General features: G+C 37.8%; 5 protein-coding genes across 9 annotated transcripts in view; 4 read left to right on the top strand and 1 right to left on the bottom strand.

Moving 5' to 3' along the window:
• The window catches only part of LOC128890025 (gamma-aminobutyric acid receptor alpha-like), a 52127-nt gene that overhangs the window by 27334 nt on the left and 677 nt on the right, over positions 1–24116 (bottom strand). The window contains exons 1-2 of one of the 3 annotated variants that reach the window (XM_054148172.1): positions 9212–9396; positions 694–1407 (exon numbers count right to left, since the gene is read on the bottom strand). The gene's annotated coding sequence lies outside the window, so the exon portion shown is untranslated. Of the gene's footprint in view, positions 1–693; positions 3324–9211; positions 9397–24116 lie in introns of those variants that run through there. The other 2 variants (XR_008460537.1, XM_054148173.1) reach the window with 2 other exon arrangements.
• On the top strand, positions 11390–20358 carry LOC128890368 (uncharacterized). The gene is made up of 19 exons (XM_054148807.1): positions 11390–11744; positions 12549–12675; positions 12788–12920; positions 13042–13182; positions 13266–13346; positions 13984–14302; positions 14874–15000; positions 15093–15225; positions 15298–15435; positions 16098–16386; positions 16990–17116; positions 17372–17504; positions 17637–17774; positions 18492–18786; positions 19259–19385; positions 19499–19631; positions 19724–19867; positions 20070–20123; positions 20203–20358. The coding sequence occupies exons 1-19, from the start codon at positions 11450–11452 to the stop codon at positions 20242–20244; spliced, it is 2976 nt and encodes a 991-aa protein (XP_054004782.1). The 5' UTR covers positions 11390–11449; the 3' UTR covers positions 20245–20358.
• On the top strand, positions 13966–15766 carry LOC128890037 (farnesol dehydrogenase-like). The gene is made up of 5 exons (XM_054148191.1): positions 13966–14302; positions 14874–15000; positions 15093–15225; positions 15298–15435; positions 15614–15766. The coding sequence occupies exons 1-5, from the start codon at positions 14008–14010 to the stop codon at positions 15674–15676; spliced, it is 756 nt and encodes a 251-aa protein (XP_054004166.1). The 5' UTR covers positions 13966–14007; the 3' UTR covers positions 15677–15766.
• Positions 16051–18078, top strand: LOC128890035 (farnesol dehydrogenase-like). Of its 2 annotated transcripts, none has more exons than XM_054148186.1 (5): positions 16051–16392; positions 16990–17116; positions 17372–17504; positions 17637–17774; positions 17839–18078. In XM_054148186.1, the coding sequence occupies exons 1-5, from the start codon at positions 16092–16094 to the stop codon at positions 17920–17922; spliced, it is 783 nt and encodes a 260-aa protein (XP_054004161.1). In that variant the 5' UTR covers positions 16051–16091; the 3' UTR covers positions 17923–18078. The 2 variants fall into 2 exon arrangements, with proteins under 2 accessions (XP_054004161.1, XP_054004162.1); XM_054148187.1 differs by having other exon boundaries at positions 16052–16386.
• On the top strand, positions 21039–22887 carry LOC128890033 (farnesol dehydrogenase-like). Of its 2 annotated transcripts, none has more exons than XM_054148181.1 (5): positions 21039–21353; positions 21488–21614; positions 21985–22117; positions 22273–22410; positions 22513–22887. In XM_054148181.1, the coding sequence occupies exons 1-5, from the start codon at positions 21059–21061 to the stop codon at positions 22621–22623; spliced, it is 804 nt and encodes a 267-aa protein (XP_054004156.1). In that variant the 5' UTR covers positions 21039–21058; the 3' UTR covers positions 22624–22887. The 2 variants fall into 2 exon arrangements, with proteins under 2 accessions (XP_054004156.1, XP_054004157.1); XM_054148182.1 differs by having other exon boundaries at positions 22485–22887.

Below are 24116 nucleotides of genomic sequence, written 5' to 3'. Positions count from 1 at the left end.
AAGGAAAAGTCTCCATGTTTGTAATTTTATGTGGATGCCATAAGTTTGTATGACGACGAGTAGTCGTAAAATTTTGTTCCTTAATGTTAATGATTATACTTGAACGTTAAAATTTCAGGCAATTACGAATGAAAGAGAACGTGTAAAAAAAAATATTTAAACTACTGGCGTTTTTATGTATCTATAAAATCCTCAGGCTAAACTTTGGATAACTTTTTTACGTTACGGGCTAAATTGAACGAATTTAGGTTTCAGAATGATTAAGTTATTAGGACAATTTCACATTATAAAGAAAGCATTTTTCATTGGCTAAAATGTACTTGAAACTTTTCACTTCTTCGTGCTTCGAAACTTCTCTCCATAAGTTTTTAAATTGTCCTCATTGAAGAAGAGGGATAACTTTATTTTCGACGGGGAAAATCACTCCCGTTTTAAATTAGAACAATGTCAGGCTCGTTCGAAAACTTGTCATAAGTACTAAAAATTGTACGTAATTTTAAAAAAAAATTCGACAGAAAAATAAGCAAAACAAAAAATAAACAGAAACCGAGTGAATTAAACTAACGTAAATCATTCGAACGATCCCTGAAATTAGGAGACGCTGCTGCACCAAACTATTTTTACTAAATTAAAATTAGTAACTATTTTATATAATGTAATACATTCTCTATGATAAATTCTCCACAGACTCACCTATTATGCTCGATCTTCGCAGATTGGAGGTTCCATCGGTGACGTTGTAATGGTCCCCTCATCGCACAGTCACGAGAACCAAACGATGAACGCTGATGATGAGTTCGTCGAAATCCTTTCAATCGATCCCATTGTGAAATCACGGAAGCTCGTGTCTCGAGTCTGGACGAGCGGGAACCCGTCGAAAATGAGAAAACTTGGCGCACAATGATCGGTCACAAAACTTTCCAAAGACACGAGAAGCACGTGGCGAAGCCACGACGCGTACTGGCTGCCTCGTACAGGACAGCTGACGAAGGGTGGCAGCTCCGCACTTGCCGCTACCCTCTTTCTCTGGTACACTGATCCTCTTCCTCGTGCTTTCATGCTCGTTCCAACCCCTCTCCCTCTCTCTCTCTCTCTCTCTCTCTACTACTGTCGTCACCCCACCACAAACTGCCACCACTTTTAGGAAGTTGGTCAAACACATAGTTCTTCGAGGACCGTTTCTTCCCTCGATGATTCGATATTGAATGTTCTTCATGGACCACCGACCACCAGTCACCCACGTGATCGAAACTTCCGCATTTATTAATTTTCTTTTTAACTACCCTTTCAACTACGAACTTCTCATTCGCGGATTTTTCCATCGGGACTATCATCCCTTATTTACTTCCCTTTTCTTTTGGCGCGTTATATTCACTGCAGGCTTCCAAATTCTCTTGTTCTGATTATCTAAAAACAAATAAAATTATTAGACAATTGTATGTATACATTGTTTGTAATTTTTTTTTTTTTTTTTTTGCAAACAATCAACCATTCTTCTTAATTTTACTTTCCAGTGAATTTTGACCGATTCAGTCAAGTAATCCTCAACCTATAATCAAACATATTACAATGTAATCGTCTTCGTTAATTTAGTCGCATCCCTTTTTTTATTATTATTATTATTATTATTATTATCCTCAGTTCATTCAGAAGGCACTCGTGGTGTCCAAGTAGCAGAGCGGCCACTCTCTCGACGGCAAAGGTGGGTTTTAACAAGACTTCTCCGCAGCTTACAAAGAGTAGTTCCCACTAATCAGAAAACAACTCGAGAGTGGCCGCGGAACAATTTCCAAGAATTCATTTCAGCTCAAGACTCGCTCCTTGATAGCCTAGATTTAAATCCACTTGGTTTTAAACTATAATTAGAGCCTTCAAGACTTCTCATAATAATTCCTACCTAAAATATCTTTCCAACCAACCTGTCATTGCAACGATTAAGTATGTTACTCGTAATAGTGTCATTTATTAGAACGTATGAACTTTTTCGAGACTGTTTTTGATGCGAATCATGTATTCTGAAAATGTATTCGTCGTGACCATTGAAGCAGTGCGATAGAAACGGAGTGAGAATAGCACAATTGTAAGTAGGAGGCAACAAGTGGCGGTAACCAAGAAGCGTCGAGCTAAAATTAGAACAGTCGGATTCTGTTTTAAGAATTGGAGGTCCTAACAATCATTCCTATTGTCAAACGTGTTTATTGTAGCACCTTTCTTTATTACAATACTCTATTTTATTTCTATTTCATCCAATCTATCTATTTCGAACAAGTAAATGCAAAACAACCAAGCTTTTAATTGAGCACGATAGTAAAATTATAAATTGAAGAATATTTTCAGACTTTAACGAAAGTGAATCATGCATATTATTATTACTTCCTCTGCTTCAAATTTTAAATTATTATTTTTTCCATATAGTATTCGTTTAAATGTTAATAATAATCACGGTTCAGGAATCGGTAGAGGGTGAATTCGTTCCAGGAGGAAGAGATTTCGCGGTGAAAGATCCATTGTTGACAGTGCATTAGCAGTCTCCTGCGGTACTACGGCACTCCATTCAACCCCGGAGTTTTCTCGATACCCACTTCACAATGGGATTATCGATACCAGGCCTTGAACGGAAGTTATTAGAATCCGACAAACCTTGTCGAAGGTACGCACGCTATGAAAATTAAGGGGAAAACAATCTCTGAATCTGAACGAATAATTTTCGTCTGAAAATCTCAGTCGTTATTTTTCTAACTCTAGTTTAAGAGGAAATATTTACTCGTCGTTTTGCTACGTTCGACAAACAATTTTCCAAGTTCGAGAAGGTACCAGGGGAAGATTGACGACGATATTTAACAATTTAATTAAAAGAGCGTAAAAGTGTTCTTCGCAAAAGGACGCTTAAGAAAAAGGTTATCGAGGAGAGGCTGAAGAAAAAGGATATCAGCGATTTTAACGGAAGATAACCACATCATCGATGAACTATCGTGGGTTAAAGTTCCTCTTCTATCGGCAATTAGGTTTTAATAGGCTATAAATAGTCTTAAAATGCACTCGCTTAACATGTTTCACATAAAATTTGATAATTAAATATGTTTTATGAAAGACAAAATTTTAAATCTCCTCTAGATTCGTTGTTGAACAATTGGCATGGATTCATTAGTCACTGCTGTAACGTAGAGATATACGACGTGATATGACATCTGTAAAATGATGGTGGGAGTTCGGAAAAGGGTCGTTTATGGTTTTCATCTTCGTGATGCATCGTGTCCAGGGCACCGAGTGACGATGAGTAACGATGACGCGATATTTCCTGCAGAGATCGAACCCGGAACATTGATAACCGTTCACACGTACACTATACATATACATTAGGATGTGTCGTTTTAGAGCAATATTTTTTTCAAGTGCTTATCGAGAAACTGATAGTAGATTATGAATGTAGTTGATATAAATGATAAAATTCTGAAAATTTGTTAAAAATAACAGCCTCTTGGAATGTCTTTACTCGCTTACCTCCTCGAGAACTTTTCCACTCCTCGGCATCTCGGACGCAGAATTCCACAGTATGCAATGAAGTATCTACTTTGTTCGTCGAATATATTTGAAAAGCTGAATCTGTTGAGTGAACACTTACAAGAAAACGCGAAACGCGTAATCTTGTGTTTTCTAAAGGGATTTCTTCTTGGCGCTTCCCTCGGAAAACTCCAGCTACTCTGGAATAATTTAAGACGTGTCGCGAGTTAACGTGGTTTTCCATCAAATGGCTACGCTTGACACAAAATTGCAAGATGATGACCTTCGTATACAGGGTGGTACCGGGAACTGGGACATGTTCTGAAAAACGTTGACTTCTAGAAAAACCCGACACCACGCCATTTTCTAATATATCTCGGTTAAAAATTTGAAAGAATTTTCTTCTAAATGTATTCGTGCATTGAAATCTGAAATTTCATGTTGCACATTAGCTGTGCGACTTAAAGAGATCTTCTGCTTTGGAATTTAAAGAAACTGATCGATTTTTCGATACATATTCAAGAATAAAAAATACGCATGTTCCTGAAACGTATACAAATAATCACGCAAAGTTTAAAGAAGCTACTGGCAACGGTATTCGAGAGAGAAAATGATCGAGCGTCCCTTTTTAAAGTTCCAAGACAGACCATCCCCTTGAGTCAGACATAATCGTAAAGGGGTTGTAAAAGCGAAGTTAGATCCTCGTTTAGGGGTTCCTTGGCTGCGTGCTGACATTTCTGGATCACCTGCGTGTTCACGAGGGGGTTGATATAGCCGCGTAACCGCGATAAAAGATGTATGATGAAAAACAAGGATGGGGGTGGGAGCAACGAGTTAAACGGAGAAACTCCGCCTGAAGAGCACTCGAAGATGGCATCGTCAGCAATATTCAGGATCTTCTTTGTCCTACCCCCCACCACGGCCATCGTTCTCTCTTCCTCCCCCTACACTTTGACTTCGACCTCCAACGCGGCCCACCCTCTTTCGCCTTACATCCCCGATAACCTATATTCCAGCCGCGGAAATTCAAGGAAAGAATTTCTCTCTTAACCTGCATAGAGCAGTCGTTGATTTCCGTAAACGGTGGAACGAACTCGGTTACTCCCTTTGGCTAACTCCCCATGCAACGTCCTGTCCCCTCCCCCCTCTGTACCTAGAATTCGTCCAATTTCTGATGGCGACTCTGCGACGAACACTTCTTGGGAGTGAAGATGAGGGGGACGATGATTCGTAGTGGAGCGAGCATCTTTCTGAAAGCTTCGAGAATTTACTTGTGAGTCGATGACGAGGGATGGGAGGAACAACCCTTTTTCAACGATATTTCTTTTTAAGGGAGTTTTAGTTGTACCCGGTGATACCTTGTTTCTTTTAAATTCTTGTTTTTCGCGACTTTTGCATTATGTTTTTTATACTTTTTAAATGGTCTAGATAGGGGTGTGGAAAATCGAAAATAAAATTGAAATTGAACGAGAAGTAAAATTAAAATTAAAGTCGAATGAAAAGTAAAAGTAAAAGTAAAAGTGAAATAAAAATTGAATGAAAATCGTGAGAATCACTTTTTTGGAAGCATGGAACGGCCAAGAATGGAATACTTCGTCATCGTTGTGTAACAGCGTGGAGAACTGGACAAGGAATGAACGTCATTCGCGTTCGATGTAGATAATCGCGAATATTATTCTCCCTCGCACTTCGAATGCGTTTCTCGAGCCAAATACCAATAACATACAGCTCGGTGTATCATTACCGTATTCGTTTCGATCCACTCTGAAACACTAGGAGGAAGAAGTACCATGGTTCCATTTAAAAATGGAACTGGCACCTTTCCAGAGCTGTCCCAGCAAAATGGAAGGAAAATAACGAAAATTAACAAAAGAATCCCGATTAGAAGTGACAATACAAATTTTGCCATTTAATAAAACTAAAATTATATGCACACTTTGTAGAAACTTGAAGACTTTAGTCTCGTTCTATAATTCATACGATAGTCGTTTTATCGTTCAAATAAAAATAGTCTATGTCTACCTAGATAAAGAAATTTATGCAACTAGAATGACATTCGTGTGGCGATAATGAAATATTTTTCCAGTAGTCCGCTGTTATTAATAGATTATGTATCTCGTTTCCTAGAACACAAATGAACACTTTACATCTGCTAGTGTAATAAAAATTTCTTTACTTTTACGTGGATACTTCATATTTTGTTTCTGTAATATTATCTTTTTTCCTATGCTTTTCGTACTGTTTTACTCTTTGAAATTGAAGGGATCGTCGGAACTAGGCCGATTACTAGACGAATTACGTATCGTGCAACACACGTAGTTTCTTTTCATTGAGGATGACACAGAAAAACGAACAAAAGAGGTTACGCGTCTTAAAATTCTCATCTGAAAGCGTTTGATTTTGCAGGAAGTATTCTTTAGAAATGTAAATCTCCGACGAGAAAATAAACTTTTTCGAAATAAACTAAAATTATTTCTAAGTATTCACAATTCATGGGCTTACAACATATATATATTTTTTCATTCGTTTAATCTGCTTACGTGGCTTTGGTACTTTCGTTTGCTTCTGAAACATAATTCTAATTTAAGTGTTCGACAAAAGTGTCTTGAGTAGAATCGAAGATATTGGACTCTGGAATGGAATCGATAAGAAAGTTCGTCAATTTTCTCTTAATTAAGGATGAAGCTGCATCCCAGTTTATTGTGATTTGTCAACAGAGGATCCTAGGCAATCTAAAGTTCACGTAATCAATCCCACAATAATTGGAGCGAATTCGTCGTTAATTAATAATCATATTTAATATCCTATTATTATCTTAAAAAGAAGTAATTGGATTTAACATCGTATTAATTTTCTCTGCCATTTCGACTAAACTAAATGCAATAATCCATCCGTTTTAGAGAATAATCTAAATACACGGTTTCGGTTACGCGAACACTCCCCTTGTTTAACGACAGTTGTTCGAGCAATTAACACGTATCAACACAATCAACGCGCTCGAAAACTTGTCTCCCAAAATGTTTGGAAGTCCGATATTCCAGTAGAAGCTCTGTTTACTCGGTAAACGTATTTATTCGACGAACGTGCGCCTCGTTCTTTGTACTCGCGACAAATTCAATCAGATTTTTCCATTTTCTTTGACCAGACGATACTCATATTCCTCGTAAACCAAGCATTCATTATTATGTTAAATATATGTATATATACATATTCTTCGTTATATTTCTAAGTAAATATTTTAATCTCCATCTATTTTTATCCTTGCACACATTTCCATTTTTATATTTACGCCCCCCGATATGATAAAACTACGCTGAGCTGTTGGTGTTTCAGAAAGTGGTAGCCGTGAATGTATCATACAAGGTATGTCGCCACTTCCTGGTTCGCAGGCGGAAAATAAAGAAACTCACCGAGTGGAGTATTTACAAGCAGGGAGTATACAGTTTACAGAGGCCGTTTTATACGTGGTTTTGTGTCAAACCTTCAAGGATTCATTTCGCCAGATGATGAAGCAACCCGGGATTGAGAGCCTCCAGGAAAGTAGAAGACTTTCGTGAGCATCGCGGGCCAAGCAAACATGGAATATTGCAAATTAAACTCGACTTCGTATCTGGCCTAGCCGTGGCTTCTTGTCCTCTGCGAAATCATGAAACTATGATGAACCTGTTCCTCGAAACAAAGGGTTCCCCAAAAGGACAGAATTTTCTTCTAAAATAAAAGAATTGTATTTCATTGAAAGACAAAATCCTAGAATCTCTTTTGGAAAATCCTCTGCATCTTCCAATAAAATTTCCAAACTCCATTTCAACCCCATCCATTCGTGAAAGTCGTCACGATACGCGCCCTGTACGAAACCTATTTTATCCATGGAGAGATCTCAAGCCTGCAGATTCGTCTTCCTGTTTCCAAATTCCTTGGCTCCTCATCCCACATTTTTCCCATTGCTCCATCGCGTTTATCTCGCAGACGTCCTATCCCTCGGCACATCCTGAATCGCAAGTCTTGAGCTCAGTCTAGCGAAAATGGCGATAATCCTGCGACGATCGATCGCGCGACGCCTTCAAAAATTGTCGATATGTACAAAACTAAATGATAAACTGATTGTCTACCTGCACAAACCTAATCAGAGAAATAGGGATACAATAGCGAAAGCTTAGTGTTCCCGAGCTAGGCACTCTACAGTTTTTCTACCAATACTAATTGTAAGTGAAACTGAGTGGTTACAATGTAAAAAAAAGAAAACGAATTTTCGCATTATTTCTCTCTCGATCGACGCTGACGAGTAGCTTCCTACGTGGAAGTGTCCTTTCCAGACGAGCCGGAAATTGCGAACTGCATCGACGGAGATATGATGTGAAACGTCACTGCGGATAGGAGAGAATCTTTCCAAGTTCTTCAAGTCGTCTCGTTCAGCAGTCTTGACTTTGGCAGAGTGCCAGGAAACAACCTGGTTACCTGCAGAAGGACGTCGTCAAAAGGCTCCTAACAATGCATCTACGGTTTTGAATAACCATGTCCGATTATTTCCTTTGCTTCATTTCTTACGTGACGTGCTAATTAGCAAGCACGTGAATAATACAGAATACTATTTCACAGGATATCACGAAAAGAGAGGGTCATTCTAAAAGTCTTTGGAAGATCCTGCAGCCGCTATCAAGGATTGCGATACAATTGTAGTTAATGTAACATTAATATAATTCGTATGAAATTAGAGAGACTCGTTTGCTATTTGTACAAGCCAGTGGAGATCATTGTTAAATTTCCAGATTATTGAAACGTCCCGTCGATAAATAGCGGGGATTCGAGTTGATGAATAGACGCGATTCGTCTTGAGAAATCACTCGAGATCGTTCTGTGACGGGACAGCCATTTGTGCTGTACTCCGTCGTAAAATTCCCGTGAATTCGTAAATACCTTTCATTGTAACATTTTACATGGATTCGAAGCTAAATTTTATAGCTAATGAAACGATCTTTAGACAGAGAAAAATTAATTTTCTCTTCGATTTAACAAACAAAGTTTTATATCTTTAGATATAAAAGTCGTATAAGGCGATAAAAAATCGTTACACGATCGATCTTGCGGAGTTTGGCCAGCTCCAAAATCTAAAAAGTAATTCAGGATTATATCGTTTAGTCACGAATTCCCTGACCCATTTCGCAAGCAATCTGCCAAGAGAATTATGATTTTCATGCTGACTTGCAGGCGGCTTCTCATAGACCGATGCGCCGCGCCGCGCGGTTCGCTGGAAACAGGTAATACACGGAATACGATTTTCCGTCGAGCTAAAAAGGATATTAAAAACATACACAGGCTGACAAAAGAACTGTAACTTTCAGAGATAAATAAAACAAAACGAGGCAGACTGGAGCAGACTACGCGATCGCGACGAATTTCTCGGTTAATTAAACAATTACGTGCGATGGAATGCATGGAAAGCGATCAACGTTCTCTGCATTCTATTTTCATCGATATATCAATTTTAATTAACAATTGCATCGCTGATATTCGAATCAGTATCTTCTGTACCATTCTCTTGGGATCCGTTTGCATCGATACTCATAAATAATGTTAATTTTAATTGTTTATTGTACTGCTTGTATTTGAATTAGTCTCTCATATTTCATCGCTTTGACTCAAAGCGATCAAATTTAGACAACCTATCGTTAGGTACATCCTCAAGAACGTGTAAAACTATGCAATTATTCACTCATTGGTGGATGATAAGAATTTCTGTTGTTGTAGCCAGTGACGATGTGTTAAGACCTCCTTAATAATATATTCTATATATGAAACGCACTAATGCGGACTTGACATTTGAACGTGGACGTACTGGCAAAGCACAATTTACATCGTCATCGGTTTAATACCAATGGTTAAAGATTAATCGTTTCGGAACAGTGCTGCTCTATGTCGATATCTATTTCACAATAATCTGTTTCCTCTGCACTTTATATGATGAGAAAAAGTTTGTAAACGCACACCTCTCATCAAAAAAAAAATATTATCAAAAGTTCAAACTCATCGAGTTGGTACGTAAACGTCAATCAAATTGTCTACAAGATAATTGTTTAAAAAGCATACAAAACAGCCTGGCACGTGTTTGATCAGAATCTAATCTCGATTATGAAACGGATAACTTTTCTATATTTCATACCGTTTGTGGACAAGTTTCCCAAGGAATCCACATATACAACAAGGTAACACCCGAGTATTCTGTTGCTCCTCGAAATCGTTAACGATTTCTTCAAGTTTTCGACTGTATCTATTTCTCGACACCACCTGCTTCCGTCTCGAGAACGAATCGATAGGAAGTAAATCAAGAAGAAGCGAACAGGAGTTACGTCTAACAATTGCTCAATGGAATTCAATCCCAACGGTATGCTGGCAATTCGCACGACTATTTTCTCGATTTCTCTGTCTAGAATTACAGAACTGGTTCGCCAATTGGTTCTTGGGGAATGCTGAAATAATCCGTTGGATCATCTATGGACACCATTACAAAATATTCTCAATAGTTTCTTAAATTGAATCCTCCTCTATGAAGACTATTTTTTTCGAAACGAATCAACCTCATACCAAATATTGCAGTTTATGATTCATTCCCATTGAGTAAATCTACTTCAATATCTAATCTTTTCGAAACACCTAAGCACTTCAACTCTTCCAGTAATGAAAACTGATGACTAAGCAACTTCTACCGAGTAAACGTACTTCCACTCCTACTCTCTAAAAATGAGTAGATTAGACAACGTGGTTTCCCTTGCACCATTTTCCTGTACATGTAATGATCCTGATTTACGACTCCGTCCCAGTTTTTTAGGTCATCGTATAGAAACGTGTCTGTTTCATTTGAGATATTCCAAGTTTAGAATTGTTATCACGGCATTATCTTACTGAAAGTAGATAGTACTTAAAATTCTTCTTACGTAATAGAGATAATCGCAATTGCATCAATGCCAATGAACAAAACATTCGCCTGTCATGTTACATAATAGCTTATGAAAATAATGTGTTTCTTCACACAGTAAACAAATTACGCTGCGAAACAATGAAGATTTAAGGAATATTTTTCTTTTATTGTTCTATAATTTTTCCAAATAATAATTATTGTAATCAAACTTGAAGCAACGCTCACGTGATTTGATAGCGAAATCTGAAAAAGATACAAGAATTTCTTGAGCAATTACAAATGATTGATAATGTATTTCCATCTAGCATGATCAGAGTAATTGTGTCTCGAACCATAACTATGTGAAAAGGAAACCACAAGAGTTTACGTCATCGTTGTGCAATCACACTGTAACACATAGTGTAATATCATGGTTACTAAACGACTTTACTGCAACACATATGATTTCATTAATCTGTCTACCAAGTCTTCTTTATCATTATAACGACGTTATCAGTTGAATAGAATTACTTTAAATAATTTTGCGTAGTCATTGACACCTTCGAACGAATTTCATCCTCAACAAGGTACAAAAAAAGCAAATTTATTCGTAAGAAAAAAAAGCAAACGAATCCTTCGCTCGTTCACCTTGAAAGAAGCAAGTCGGAGATACGTATAGGAGAAGATTACTGGAACATTTATTTATTTCTACTCTCACGGAAAAATTTGGAATTTTTATTTTTCGTTCAGAATAAAAAACATCGACTCTCAAGAGCTGGCTTGAAGATTAAGATATTCGCAGATATACTAGTTTCGACTGTTGTCCTTACACGAACTAAACTAGCGGAGCTTGCGCAACAGCGATCAATTGATGTTTATTGTTGTCTGATTGCCATGAGTGACGGTTGGTAGAGTCGAATGATAGTCACGAACTGAGATTAGCGCGTTACTTATCGAAGTTGCGCGCTGGCATTGTGGTAGGAATTTCAAACTGAATAAAAGGTAGCGTTGGATCACGCGAACAGTTCAAACCTGTTGGAACTATACTCGTGAAAGATGGATCGTTTCGCTGGAAAGATAGCAATAGTGACTGGCGCTAGCAGTGGTATCGGTGCTGCGATCACGAAATCTTTGGTGGAACACGGTGTTAAGGTGGTCGGTCTGGCGAGAAGAGTGGACAAGCTCGAGGAGTTGGCTGCTAAACTGGGCAAGGATAAGTTCTACCCCATAAAATGCGACCTGACGAAAGAGGAAGACATCACAAACGCCTTCAAATGGGTCGAGCAGAAACTAGGATGTGCTTGCATTCTCGTCAACAACGCTGGAGTCATCGTTGCGGAACCAATCATAGGTAGAGAGTCACTTTCCTGGGAGCTTTATCGCTAGGAGAAAGCTAAAAATCAAAATGCTTGCAATTTAAAAAACTGGAGGGTTTATTTTATATGAATAGCAGGTATGGAAATTAATTCTGTGTCTTTGTAAGGTAAACTTGTTCTTCGTTTAAAAAGAAAAAGATTCTACTATCCTTGTTTAACCGACTGACTTCATACTTGAATTAAAGTTGTCGAGAACCTAGGAGGTTGCCAGTTTACTTAAATGAGAGTTATAAATGATTGAATATGAAGTCTTCCACAAGGTCGTTATTCTTCACTTCTTAATAGAGGTTTACCAGTCACATACAATTCAAGTTCAAGGTCTACTCAAGTCACCCAAGCGCCTAATCGTCTATGTACCCCTCTGTATAAAATCAAAAATTCATTTAATAAAGTTTTCCTATTACCAAGATGATATATACAGAGATAAACTAACTTTCTAAAAATATGTGTCACTATGTGTGCCTACGTAATTAATACTGAACGAGCAATCTTAGTGACGTATCATGCCACGCTAAGCTGAAGTGGATAATTGGTACTCCCGCGATTACACAACACACGTCGAGTTTCCAGGCTCGAGAAACTTGTTAGACACCCAACGAACATCTCTAGAATCTAAAATCTAGCTATTACGTTGTACACAATTCGTAACAAGGAAAATAGGCTCACTAAGAAATATTACCGAATCAGACTGTTACCAGCATCTATTGTTATGGTACTCGTTTACTCTTTTAAGATTCGATGGAAACGAGCAAGGAGTTATATTGTGCTTTCTGTTTCAGCCTCGTCCACCGAATCCTACTACAAAGTGTTAGATACCAACTTGATATCGGCAGCAATCTGCGCACGAGAATTTGCACAGGCTTTGAAGAAGTGCAACAGGCCTGGACACATAGTTAACATCAACAGGTATGTAATTACTCAGTCTACGATGAAATAAATGAAAACGCGAAATATGACAAAATCGAACAAAGTGAATTTGAAATATCATCTAATTACATACATATGGATATTTTTGCAGCATAGCTGGACACTATGCGGCAGCCTTACATATTCCAATTGGTATGTACGGGGCCAGTAAATATGCGTTGACGGGATTGTGCTCGGAACTGCGTCACGAATTTATTATGAACAAACAGAAAATAAAGGTTACGGTAAGATTTTATTTCCTCAACACCTTACCATCAAAAGTAATGTATTTAATTCCTTAGTGAAACTCTGTTCCAATTGTTCCAAAAATTGTTCTAATCTCACGATACGTTTATATTTTTCCAGAGCATCAGTCCTGGAGCAGTGCAAACAGAAATGTTTCAGAATGTGACAAACGCTGATAGCGATACCACTATATCGGTATTGATGGACAAGGACATCGCTGATGCAGTAGTTTATACCGTAGGGACCCCACCAGGTGTAGAGGTAAACATTGATAAATATATTCCGTTCAATTATATTAAAATTTTGGAATGTTAAAATATAAAAATATTGATCGTCCTTTCAAGGTCCACGAACTCACAATTATGCCACAAGGTGAAATCATCGGCATTCCAGCGACAATGGCAGATAAATATATCCAGTCTCAGGCTAAATAAACCTTTACGATACAATTCTTTATAATTAACGCTACTTTGATCAGAATCTAAAAACTTTGTAAAAAGTTAAATAAATTAAAAATGTGCTCTGCCTTAACGAGAAAATGCATTGTTATCGTTGCGAACTGTCATCCTAAAGTGATTTGTATAATATATTACGTCGCTTAGTGTTTTTTCTGTAACATAGTTATAATTTGAACTGCGCACCTCAAGAAAATAATGCAAAACGTGTAAACGAATAAATTACCCTGTCTAGGAACAAGATATTCAATCGAAACAGCATTCAATGTGATATATACGTATAGTATGAATATAAAGACGGAGAATTAATTTCTATACTTGTAATTAGTTAGAAGAACAACAACAATAAGCAAAAGTAGACCACTGAAATTCCTATATACAGATACATTACCCAACAGACTGTTGAACACTTTGGAATTTCTATAATAATTAATCACTGAAAATTTCGTGTCGATAATTAACGATTCTCGTTAGTCGTGCATATATTCAAGTGTTTCTCGTCATTTCAATGTGACAAGAATATGCATATCGCAAATTTTTCATTCGTATCGCAAGTGACGGATAACACGAATGCGATATAAAGGCAACGGAAAATCGCGTGGTCTAGTGCTCGAAGAACAATACCGCAACGATGGATCGATGGATTGGAAAGGTAGCGATCGTGACTGGCGCCAGTGCTGGTATTGGTGCGTCAACTGTGAAAGTCCTCGTGGGCTATGGTGTAAAAGTGGTCGGTTTAGCTAGAGACATGGAAAAGCTCGAGAAGATGTCCGCAGAACTGGGCAAGGATAAGTTCTACCCCATAAAATGCGACCTGAGGAAAGAGGAGGACATCACGAATGCCTTCAAGTGGGTTGAAACCAAGCTGGGTGGCGCTGACGTGCTCATCAACAATGCTGGGATTGCTACTTCGCAAATGATCATTGGTAAAAGAATCATCATTCACCTGGAAGAAAGGATTTATTTGTTTCTAGTGTCTATCCTCGTAAAGTTTGGAATATGTAAACCTTGTATTGCTTATTTTAATACATTGTATGAAGAAGACAAGTGCCTTGTGCATCGAGTACACATGGTGTGTTATGGATATACGCAGTCGATTCATAAAATTACTTCGGAAAAGTACGCCTTCCATGAAATTTAGTAACAGGAACAATATTTGAGATATTAGTTTTAAATATTGCTTCGTTAATCATACTTTCAAAGATATGGGAAGCATTTGCAATGTCGATGAGTACTACATATGCGCAATAGATAACAAATGGCACCGATTCTTATCGCTGTTCTCAATGTCACGAAATAGTCTCTTGGGAATACATTATTGGCTTAGACATTTTAACATAGAATAATTCGTGTTGTAAAATACCAATGACGATTTAATTTCTGTCCTGTCAAGATTTGACCCTATGACTCTATGCATGGTAAATCTGTAAAACCAATTTTTCCTTCTTAATATATATCCAATATCACCCTTATATATAGTATTTTCTTTCGTTACAGAGAACCCCACCGAGGAATACCGAAAAATATTAGACACCAACGTACTCGCACCAGCAATTTGTTCGCGCCTGTTCGCGCAGTCCATGAAAAAACGCAATGGATCTGGCCACATAATTAATATTAACAGGTACATACGTAGTTCCTCAAACATATACATAGGCAACTTAAGAACACGAAAAATATAATAAACCTCAAGGGAGTGTTTTTGAAAATTTGTAGCATCGTCGGTCACTTCGCGGAGAGTGTGTTTCAACCAATGGGCATGTACCCGGCCAGTAAATACGCTCTGAGGGCATTGTCCACGGAACTACGACACGAATTCATCAACTCTAAACTGAAAATAAGGGTCACGGTAAGATTTTCTAATAGTAGGTTTTAGCCATGATAGTGAATAGAATGACATGTCGCGTTCATATTCCGACAGAGCGTCAGCCCTGGAGGTGTAGAGACGGATTTGGTGCATTGTATACCCGATGAAGTTCTTAAACAGGTGAAAATATTGCACCCCAATGACATCGCCGACGCAGTAGCTTACGCATTAGGAACACCAGAAAACGTGGAGGTAAACGGAAATAAATGTATTGGCTTCGATTACGAGGGGTTTTCCTTTGATTTTAAAAGAGATGGGAACCTACATCCTCCAGGCTCCTTCTTTCAGTCTTCTGATAATTGGCAAACCCTGTTTCGTGAAAATCTTCACGAGGATTCTCTCTATTCTACACGATTAACATTATTTTCAGATCATCGAAATCACGGTGATGCCAAAGAACGAGTATATCTACGCTCCACCACCGAACAAATAAATTCACATTTCTAGGCAGCGTTGCAAGCTTCACTGTGTCAGATATCAAAGCTATAAGTAATTTGTCTGTGTACAAATAAAGTTGTGAAAATAAAGGAAAAAATAAAGGAGACAGAAACGTTTCCAAAAAAGTGTACGATACGTTGACTCCATCTACATCCTTTGAATATGTATTATATGTACATACAATATCCTGATCCTATCGTGTTCGTTATCTAATCGTCGAGGACTGTTGCTCAATTTGTACCGTAGGTCACGCGTCAAATTTTCTCGTAAATCATAGCTGCGAAGTTTCTCTAGTACTTGGACCCATTTAATGGTCATTAGAATGCAGGGATGAATGAAAAAGCAAGTATAAAACGGATGGAGCACCTCGCGGAGAAAATACTGTGTCTTGTGAAACGATAACGCGAACCATGGAGTTTTGGGCTGGAAAAGTGGCGATTGTGACCGGTGCTAGCGCTGGAATCGGAACAGCAACCTCTAAAGCGCTCGTAGGTCATGGCGTTAAGGTGGTTGGTCTAGCGAGGAGGATGGACAAGCTTCAGGAGCTGGCTCAAGAGCTGGGCAAGGATAAGTTCTATCCGTTGCAATGCGACGTCAGGAAAGAGGAGGACATCATAAAGGTGTTCAAGTGGATCGAGAAGACTTTCGGCGGAGCTAGCATTCTGGTGAACAATGCTGGAGTCATCTCTCTGTCGTCCGTTACAGGTAAAAGTAGGTTAAAATAGCGTTTGTCGCAACAACAATGTTCATCGAATAAGAAATCTTTCTTGCTTCCATGTAATCCAACCTTCCTGATGTACTTGATCCATGAAGAAATTGCTGTAGCATCAAGGTCCACTTGACCCTTGATCCTGGCTTTCTCCAGAGTAATCTAGACATCAATCTATCGTAATTTGTTTCTGTATCTCTGATACTTCGCTGCCTTACGTTACATCCTGTCAGGTTTTGTACGGTGTACATTTAATAAAAATTGATTCTTTCGTTAACTTTTAAAAGTACAGAAGAAGTTCCCCAGGTATCGGTACTGAATTATTCCACGATTCACAGAACGTCCGCGCCATAGCAGAAACGATTTTAAATTCACACAAAATCACTAAAAAAAGTATTGAATTATTCATCGACGAACACGTGTTGTTTGCTGCATTTGTTTTTATGACACAGGCTAATGAATATCTACGAAAGAAGGTTTTGCACCTGGAAATGTCTTTCATTTTTTGTTAACCTGAAATTATAAATGACCGATCAATCGAACAAATTCCTATTCCTTCTTTTGTTCGTTACATATTAATCTATTCCGTTCTGTTGCAGAAACGGCCACCGAAGAATATCGTAAAGTAGTGGAAACTAATCTGATAGCTCCAGCGATTTTTGCACGGGAATTTTCGCAATCGATTAAAAAACGCAATGTGCCCGGGCATATAGTTAACATTAACAGGTATGCAAGTATACAAAGTAATATGTAAATCGATTCGACTGTGTCACTTGTCGTTAACTTCGTCGTAAATTTTGACGAACTTTGTATAAGTTCAACATACGAATATCGAGTGACTTGAAAATGTAATTTCACTTGCAAATTAACTTCATTTAACGTTCCTACTTTCAAGAATAACTTGGACTTTTAAACTCAAACAAACTAATCTCGAAAACAAATCGAGGAGTACGTACGCTGACATGCACACATAATTTGCAGCATATTGGGACACTATGCAGATACATTCACCATTCCAATCGGCCTGTACGCTCCCAGTAAATACGGTCTTACCGCTTTGGGTACGGGACTACGTCATGAATTCATCATTTCTAAATTGAAAATAAAAGTTACGGTACGATCTCAAATAATAATCTAATATTAATTTAATTTAAAATAATCATTCAAAATATAACACCATTATTATCAACGAAACTTTCACGAGTAAGTAGCATACTATCATTTATCGTGTTTGTGTTCTCGACAGAGCGTCAGTCCTGGATTTGTGATGACAGAAATGGTTGGGCCCGTACCTAAGCATGTTCTTGATAATATGCCGATACTGCAAGATAAAGACATCGCCAATGCAGTGATTTATGCATTAGGAACGCCGCAAGGTGTAGAGGTAAGTAAACGAAAAATATACATCGCGTTCGATTGTAGAAAAAAATGATTGATATTCTGCACAGATCGTCGAGGTCACAGTAATGGCACAGAATGAGATCATTGGCGTTCCAGCAGCAATGAAACGACAATACATCGGCTCGAAGTAAACTTAATTAGATTTATAATACCGAAGAAAAAGACACCGCTTTGGAGGATCCTTCGTACTTCGTTATATAATTCAATCTTTGATTTTTGTTTGGCAAATACCGAATAAACAGGCATCTATCTTTTGTTTGTTAGAATAAATCTAATCTTAAGTTAGACACTAAAGAATTGAGCATAACACGCAACATAACTGGAATAAACAATTAGTCGATATTTGAACAAAAAACCCCAATTCCCGAAAAAATCATACTAAACAAATTCCAAAATTCCAGTCAACAATTCCCACAGAAAGATCTCTAAAGAACGCATTTCCTGATGCACGATGCACACTGACCTTCATTATACGCGAGTCGAGTAATACATTATTCAGATAAAGAGACACCGACAATCATTCTTATTTGTATATACTAAGCACGAGCAATCTCCAAGCAATACAGCACGCCCCACTCCGATTGGTGGTAGTGGCTATACTAAGCTTCCTCTACAGTAAGAGGAGCAAATACAAAATACACGGCGTCCCAAGGATCGTATAAACCTCTCGCAATCAGTTTACAGAACGGTACAGTGAAAGATGGATCGTTGGGTTGGAAAGGTAGCGATCGTGACCGGTGCCAGCGTTGGGATCGGTGCAGCGATCGCTAAATCCCTGGTGGATCATGGTGTGAAAGTGGTAGGTCTGTCGAGGAGGCTGGACAAACTCCAGGAGCTGGCCAAGGAACTCGACAAAGACATGTTCTACCCGATCGAGTGCGATCTCAGAAAAGAGGAGCACATCGTGAATGCCTTCGAGTGGATCCAGACGAAATTTGGCGGCGCTGACGCTCTTATCAACAATGCTGGGGTCGCTGATCAATCGATGATCATCGGTAGATGATTTCAACTTAATATTCGTGTTCATTCATTCGTTGAGGATACACGTTGCTCGCAATTGGCTATAACGCCTATAACTTAAATTAATACCCTTACATGTCGATGCATCCATCTCATTTATAAGCTTTTTAATTCCAGCATCTGTAATTCCAAATCAGTCTTGGTTCGAGAATCTTGTCGTACGTAGACTATGCACACGCGAACGCAACCGACGATAAACTTGATACGCGTTTATCGAAGTTGTTTTGCAGCGGTCACTGACCGCGACACGCTGACCTTCATTCTATTCAAGTATTATACACCATGCTCAAAAATTGGTGATCTCGCGCCACGTCTAATTCAACGCGATTGTTCGTGCTTTTTATTTTAAATCAAAGTGCACGTTGCCACGATTGGATGATGACGCAGTTCAAGTCATTTTCTAATAAACGGACAAATTTACGCTGATACGCCAATTTTCTGTTACAGAATCGCCGACGGAAGAATACCGTAAGGTACTGGACACTAATGTAATAGCCCCAGCAATTTGTGTACGCGAATTCACGCAATCTATCAAACAAAGAAAAGTGTTTGGGCATATAATAAACATCAACAGGTATAGACTTATACGACGTGTTGTACGTAAATCCGTTTTGACGAACCGAGTTCGAAATTCTAACTTTTGAATAAACAGAGCTAACTATAAACACGTGCATGTACGATTTACAGTATGGCTGGGCACTTTTCAGAGAGTATACATCTTCCAATTGGTATGTACGGTGCCAGTAAGAGTGCTCTGAATGCCTTAAGTACAGAAATCCGCCACGAAATTCTACAAGCTCAGCTGAACATCAAAGTCACGGTAAGATCTCGATTTCCAAAATAAAGGAGGCTTTAGGACATTGTTTTTTAACAACAACAAAAAAAAAAAAAAACATATTTGTATTTTAACAGAGCATCAGTCCAGGAGCAGTGATGACAGATATGTTGAGAGGAGTCGTCAAACTTCAATCGATCATCGATAAAATACCAACGTTAAAAGACAAGGACATTGCTGATGCTGTGATTTATGCATTACAAACTCCGCAAGGTGTTGAGGTAAATTACAAATTAAATTTAAAAAGATTACTCCACAGAATAAAGGATTTCCCGAGAGGAGCTTCTGGATTTTATTCTTTAATAGAACAGAACAGAGTTTCACGTGAAAGATGATGTTTAAACATTCACTATAAAACACAACAATCCTGAAGCTCCTTTTATTATTGTTTTGCTACGAATAAATAATCAACGGCTCTTCCAGGTCTATGACATCTTCCTCATGCCCCAAAATTCAGCACTTGGCTCTTCAGGAAGGGTAAGGATCAAATCTAGTTAGTTAATACTTCTCCGATTACCGTTAAGTGTAATTATACATTGTCTTTGTTTCATGTTAGCACCTGCAACCAATGGAGAAAAAGGACACGTCGCTAAATTAAGCTACAGAGAGTAAAATTGTTGTCACAATTATTTTTTGGAATTATTAAATTAGAGGCTAGAATGCATCGTACTCGACTGTATTCGTAAAATGCTATTAAAACTACTACTTATGAGTTTGCTAGTTTCATCATACAACGCGATATATGTAAGAGTAAATGATAAACGCAACTAGGAGGTATACGCGTTTTGCGAAATGAATATTGGTATTATTATATTAACTAATGGAATATATTCCACATACGTTATGTATATTTTTTGTATCCTTTTCATATAGTGGAAGTAAATGCCCTTCATCGAGGAAATTGATGAAAAACCCATTTAAAATTCGAATCATTTGCCTTGAATATCTGACATAACAATAATAAAAAAAAAAAAAAAAAAAAATGAAATCAGTCCTAAAGGCAATAAAAATAACATCTGACTTAAACTCTAAGCTTTGAAAATAATACCCTTCCCCTCATCTATCCCTCTTCTAATCACCTCATCTCAAATTTTCTTAACCTTGACCAAAATAAAACCTTGACCACAAAGTGAAATTCGGCCACAAAGGGACAAGTGGGATACAAATACTGAAAGTGAAAGAAAAAATGTACAGTCGTACAAATATATCGACTCATCCCATTGACTGAGCACAAAATGGACTATCTTATCGGAGATGGAGTTATCTCATCGAAAATGGAATTATCTCATATTGACAACAGAAATGACGCATTTTCCGTGTATAATATGAAGTGATCGTAGGACTGCAGCGACAGTCTAGAAACGACAGTATCGAGGAACGTCAGTATCGAGGAACGACAGTATCGAGGAACGATGGATTTCTGGAAAGGAAAGACAGCGATCGTAATTGACGCCGGCGCTGATATTAGTGCCGCGATCGCAAAAGCTTTGATGGAACATCATGTTAAGGTAGTTGGTGTGGCGCAAACGAAGAGCCAGCTCAAGGAAGTGGCTAGAAAATGGTGCAAGGATACCTGGTATCCTTTTGAATGCGATCTTAAGAAAAAGCAGGACATAGAGGAGATGTTCGAGTGGGTCGAAACTAAGTTTGGAGGAGCTGATATCCTCGTGAACAATGCTAAAATCGCCAGCATGACATCGATCATTGGTAAAACACTTGAAATTTATTATATCAGTATTTTAACAATCATACCTACGTGCAGCATTTCCTCATCGTTGTTTTTCTCCACAGTTATTATTTTTCCAACGTAAACGACTACTTTAAAAATACTTTACTTACAGAGGGGCCGATATCATCATACAAGGGAGTAATAGAAACAAACATATTCGCTCCTGCAATCTTAGCACGCGAATTTACCAAGTCAGTAGGACAACGTAACGCGTCTGGGCATATAATCAATATTAACAGGTGTCTACTCTTCGAATTCAGTTGTGTAACGATGCCACTTATCCTCGCGATAAATCTAGATCTGTATGAGCTCGTATCAATTGAATTAGAAATAAGATCAAAGTGAATGATCATAGTGACTGGGTACTCCAAAATGGGCTTCAGGATTTTCTTGTTTAACGCTAGATTTACTATAGAAATTTGAATAGAAAATTTGAATAAAAATCTGACAAGAAATCTCCGTACACCTTGTGTTAATAAAAAAATTCTAAAACATCATTCGGAGAACCCTTTATAAATTGAAATAGAAAATTGGGGAACACGCAATTTATTAACCGACTTTGAAATGAAGGAGGGTACTTAATTCGACATATATATTTTTATATTATAGCATAAATGGACGCTCTGCAGAAACCATGCAGATCCCACTTGGTATATACGGTGTCAGTAAATATGGTCTCAATGCTTTGGTAACGGAACTACGCCGCGAACTTATCTTGGCTAAACTGAAAATTAAAGTTACCGTAAGATTTGATTTTTTATAGAACCTCAACTTGTCACCTAAATTTCGGAATTTTCATTCACCAATTAACAATAATTCTAACATTCTCAAAATACGATCGAAATATACAATCAACGAATATTTATGGGACTGATTCACATATTCGCATTGTAACAGAACGTCAGTCCTGGAGCTGTGCTAACGGATACGGTTCCAATAGTATCTGGTGGTACCAAATATGCAATACCATTATTGCAAGACAAGGACATCGTTGATGCAGTAATTTATGCCTTAGGAACACCACAAGCCGTAGAGGTAAATAGTAAATATCGAATGTAACAAATGATAAATGTATCGCGTCTACTAGCAAAAATACTTTTCCTAAATAGATATATTGATTATTAACGTTGTTCCTAGATTCACGAAGTGACTGTTATGCCACAAGGAGCACCCGTGGAGTTCACCATACTAGACGGTAGGAACTTTACGCGATGTGTAATTAGACCTTTAGAATTATTTTATAAATAATCGGTAACTGTGCAATATTTATCTTTCTTATAGATTTTAGAAAGCTAAAAGTATAAAAATATAAGAATTTCTTTTATTACGTTCAAACAAAAGAAACGTAAAGAACTTGATGTGACTCATCTTTCTGATGAATATTGTATAGTTTTAATCGTCGATGAAATAACAATTAACCCACGTTAAGATGCAAGGAGACGTTAATATCGTACAATTTAGTACGACATCGATTTTTAGACAAATAAACGTGAAAGATTCTTAAAAAAACAACATTCTATTATTTCTTCCTCTGTTATTCCTTAACACCCGGTATGTATCCGTATCACGAGGCGATCGGGGTCGTCTTAATATATTCACGAGTTAAGATCGAAGGAAGAAACGGGAGCGACGAGCATCCCCCAAAAGAACGTCGAACAGCTTTGTAACTGCTGGACAAGGAAAAGTGTGATTGGTATTCGCGTTTTAAGCTGCATCGCGATTAAAGCGAGGCTCATTTATCACGTGTAATTAAACACGGACCTGGGACTCGTCCGTCACTTGCATTAGTTCCACTCGGATCCTTTGTGTCTCTATCGATTAATTGGTCTTAGAGGCAGTTCGAGCAAAGAGTAGTTTAAGAGGTGCTTGATGAAAGTTCGAAGGTGATTCCACGAACGATCGATCGACGAAGCCATAACTGCGGATTGTGGAACTCCAATTTTTTGTTCGACACTTCCGCGATCAGGCCACGAGTAGGTTTTAGATTTATCGCCTCCTTTAACTCAATATTTAATCGAGTACTAGCGTTCTATTTATGGGCCATTCGATATTGAATATTACATATTTCCTAGACGAAGAAATATATTTACTCAACGTATCGTCCATTTTGTTTTATTGGCAATAAGAGGACACAATTTGGTGAAATCCTGTTGATTTTCACCCTGAACTAGTTTCCAGAGTATTAAGTTGGCATGACGAGAACCCATCTCCCAATAGTACTTCTATTGAATCTATTAGGTGTGGAAATTAACTCTGTGCGACTGTATTCGATCGTTTATTATTAATTCTTTTTGGTAACTCTAGTTTAAGTAGAAATATTCACTCACTACGTTAACCAATTTTCTAAGTTCTAAGTTCACAGACACACTAAGTTTGGTATCCATAAAAGTTTGCTTGTTATTCTGCTACTAACAGAAGAAGCAAACAAAGGCATTGAAATCGATATTACTGTTTATTCAGTTTGTGGATCGATAGATGCATTCCTAAATTGATTTAAATATATCTGAATATTGATTTGTTTCGAGTACTTCGCGTTAATTGTGACAGACAGCGAACCCGTGATATATATTTGAATATTTATTCGAATGTTTGAATACTAATTCGACTCAAGTGTTTATACCCCAGGTGACTAAAATTGCAGACTTGAAGATTGAAACTCTAGCACAGCGTGAAATTCATTTGAATATATCGGTATATTTTTTCGTACAATTTGTTCCTCGTTAATAAATAAATTAAAAACA

Source organism: Hylaeus anthracinus, unplaced genomic scaffold, assembly GCF_026225885.1.
Source record: "Hylaeus anthracinus isolate JK02 unplaced genomic scaffold, UHH_iyHylAnth1.0_haploid 12000, whole genome shotgun sequence".
Lineage (NCBI taxonomy): Eukaryota > Metazoa > Arthropoda > Insecta > Hymenoptera > Colletidae > Hylaeus > Hylaeus anthracinus.
Note: the sequence above shows the minus strand (reverse complement) of the source record. Positions and strands in the feature narration are given on the sequence as shown.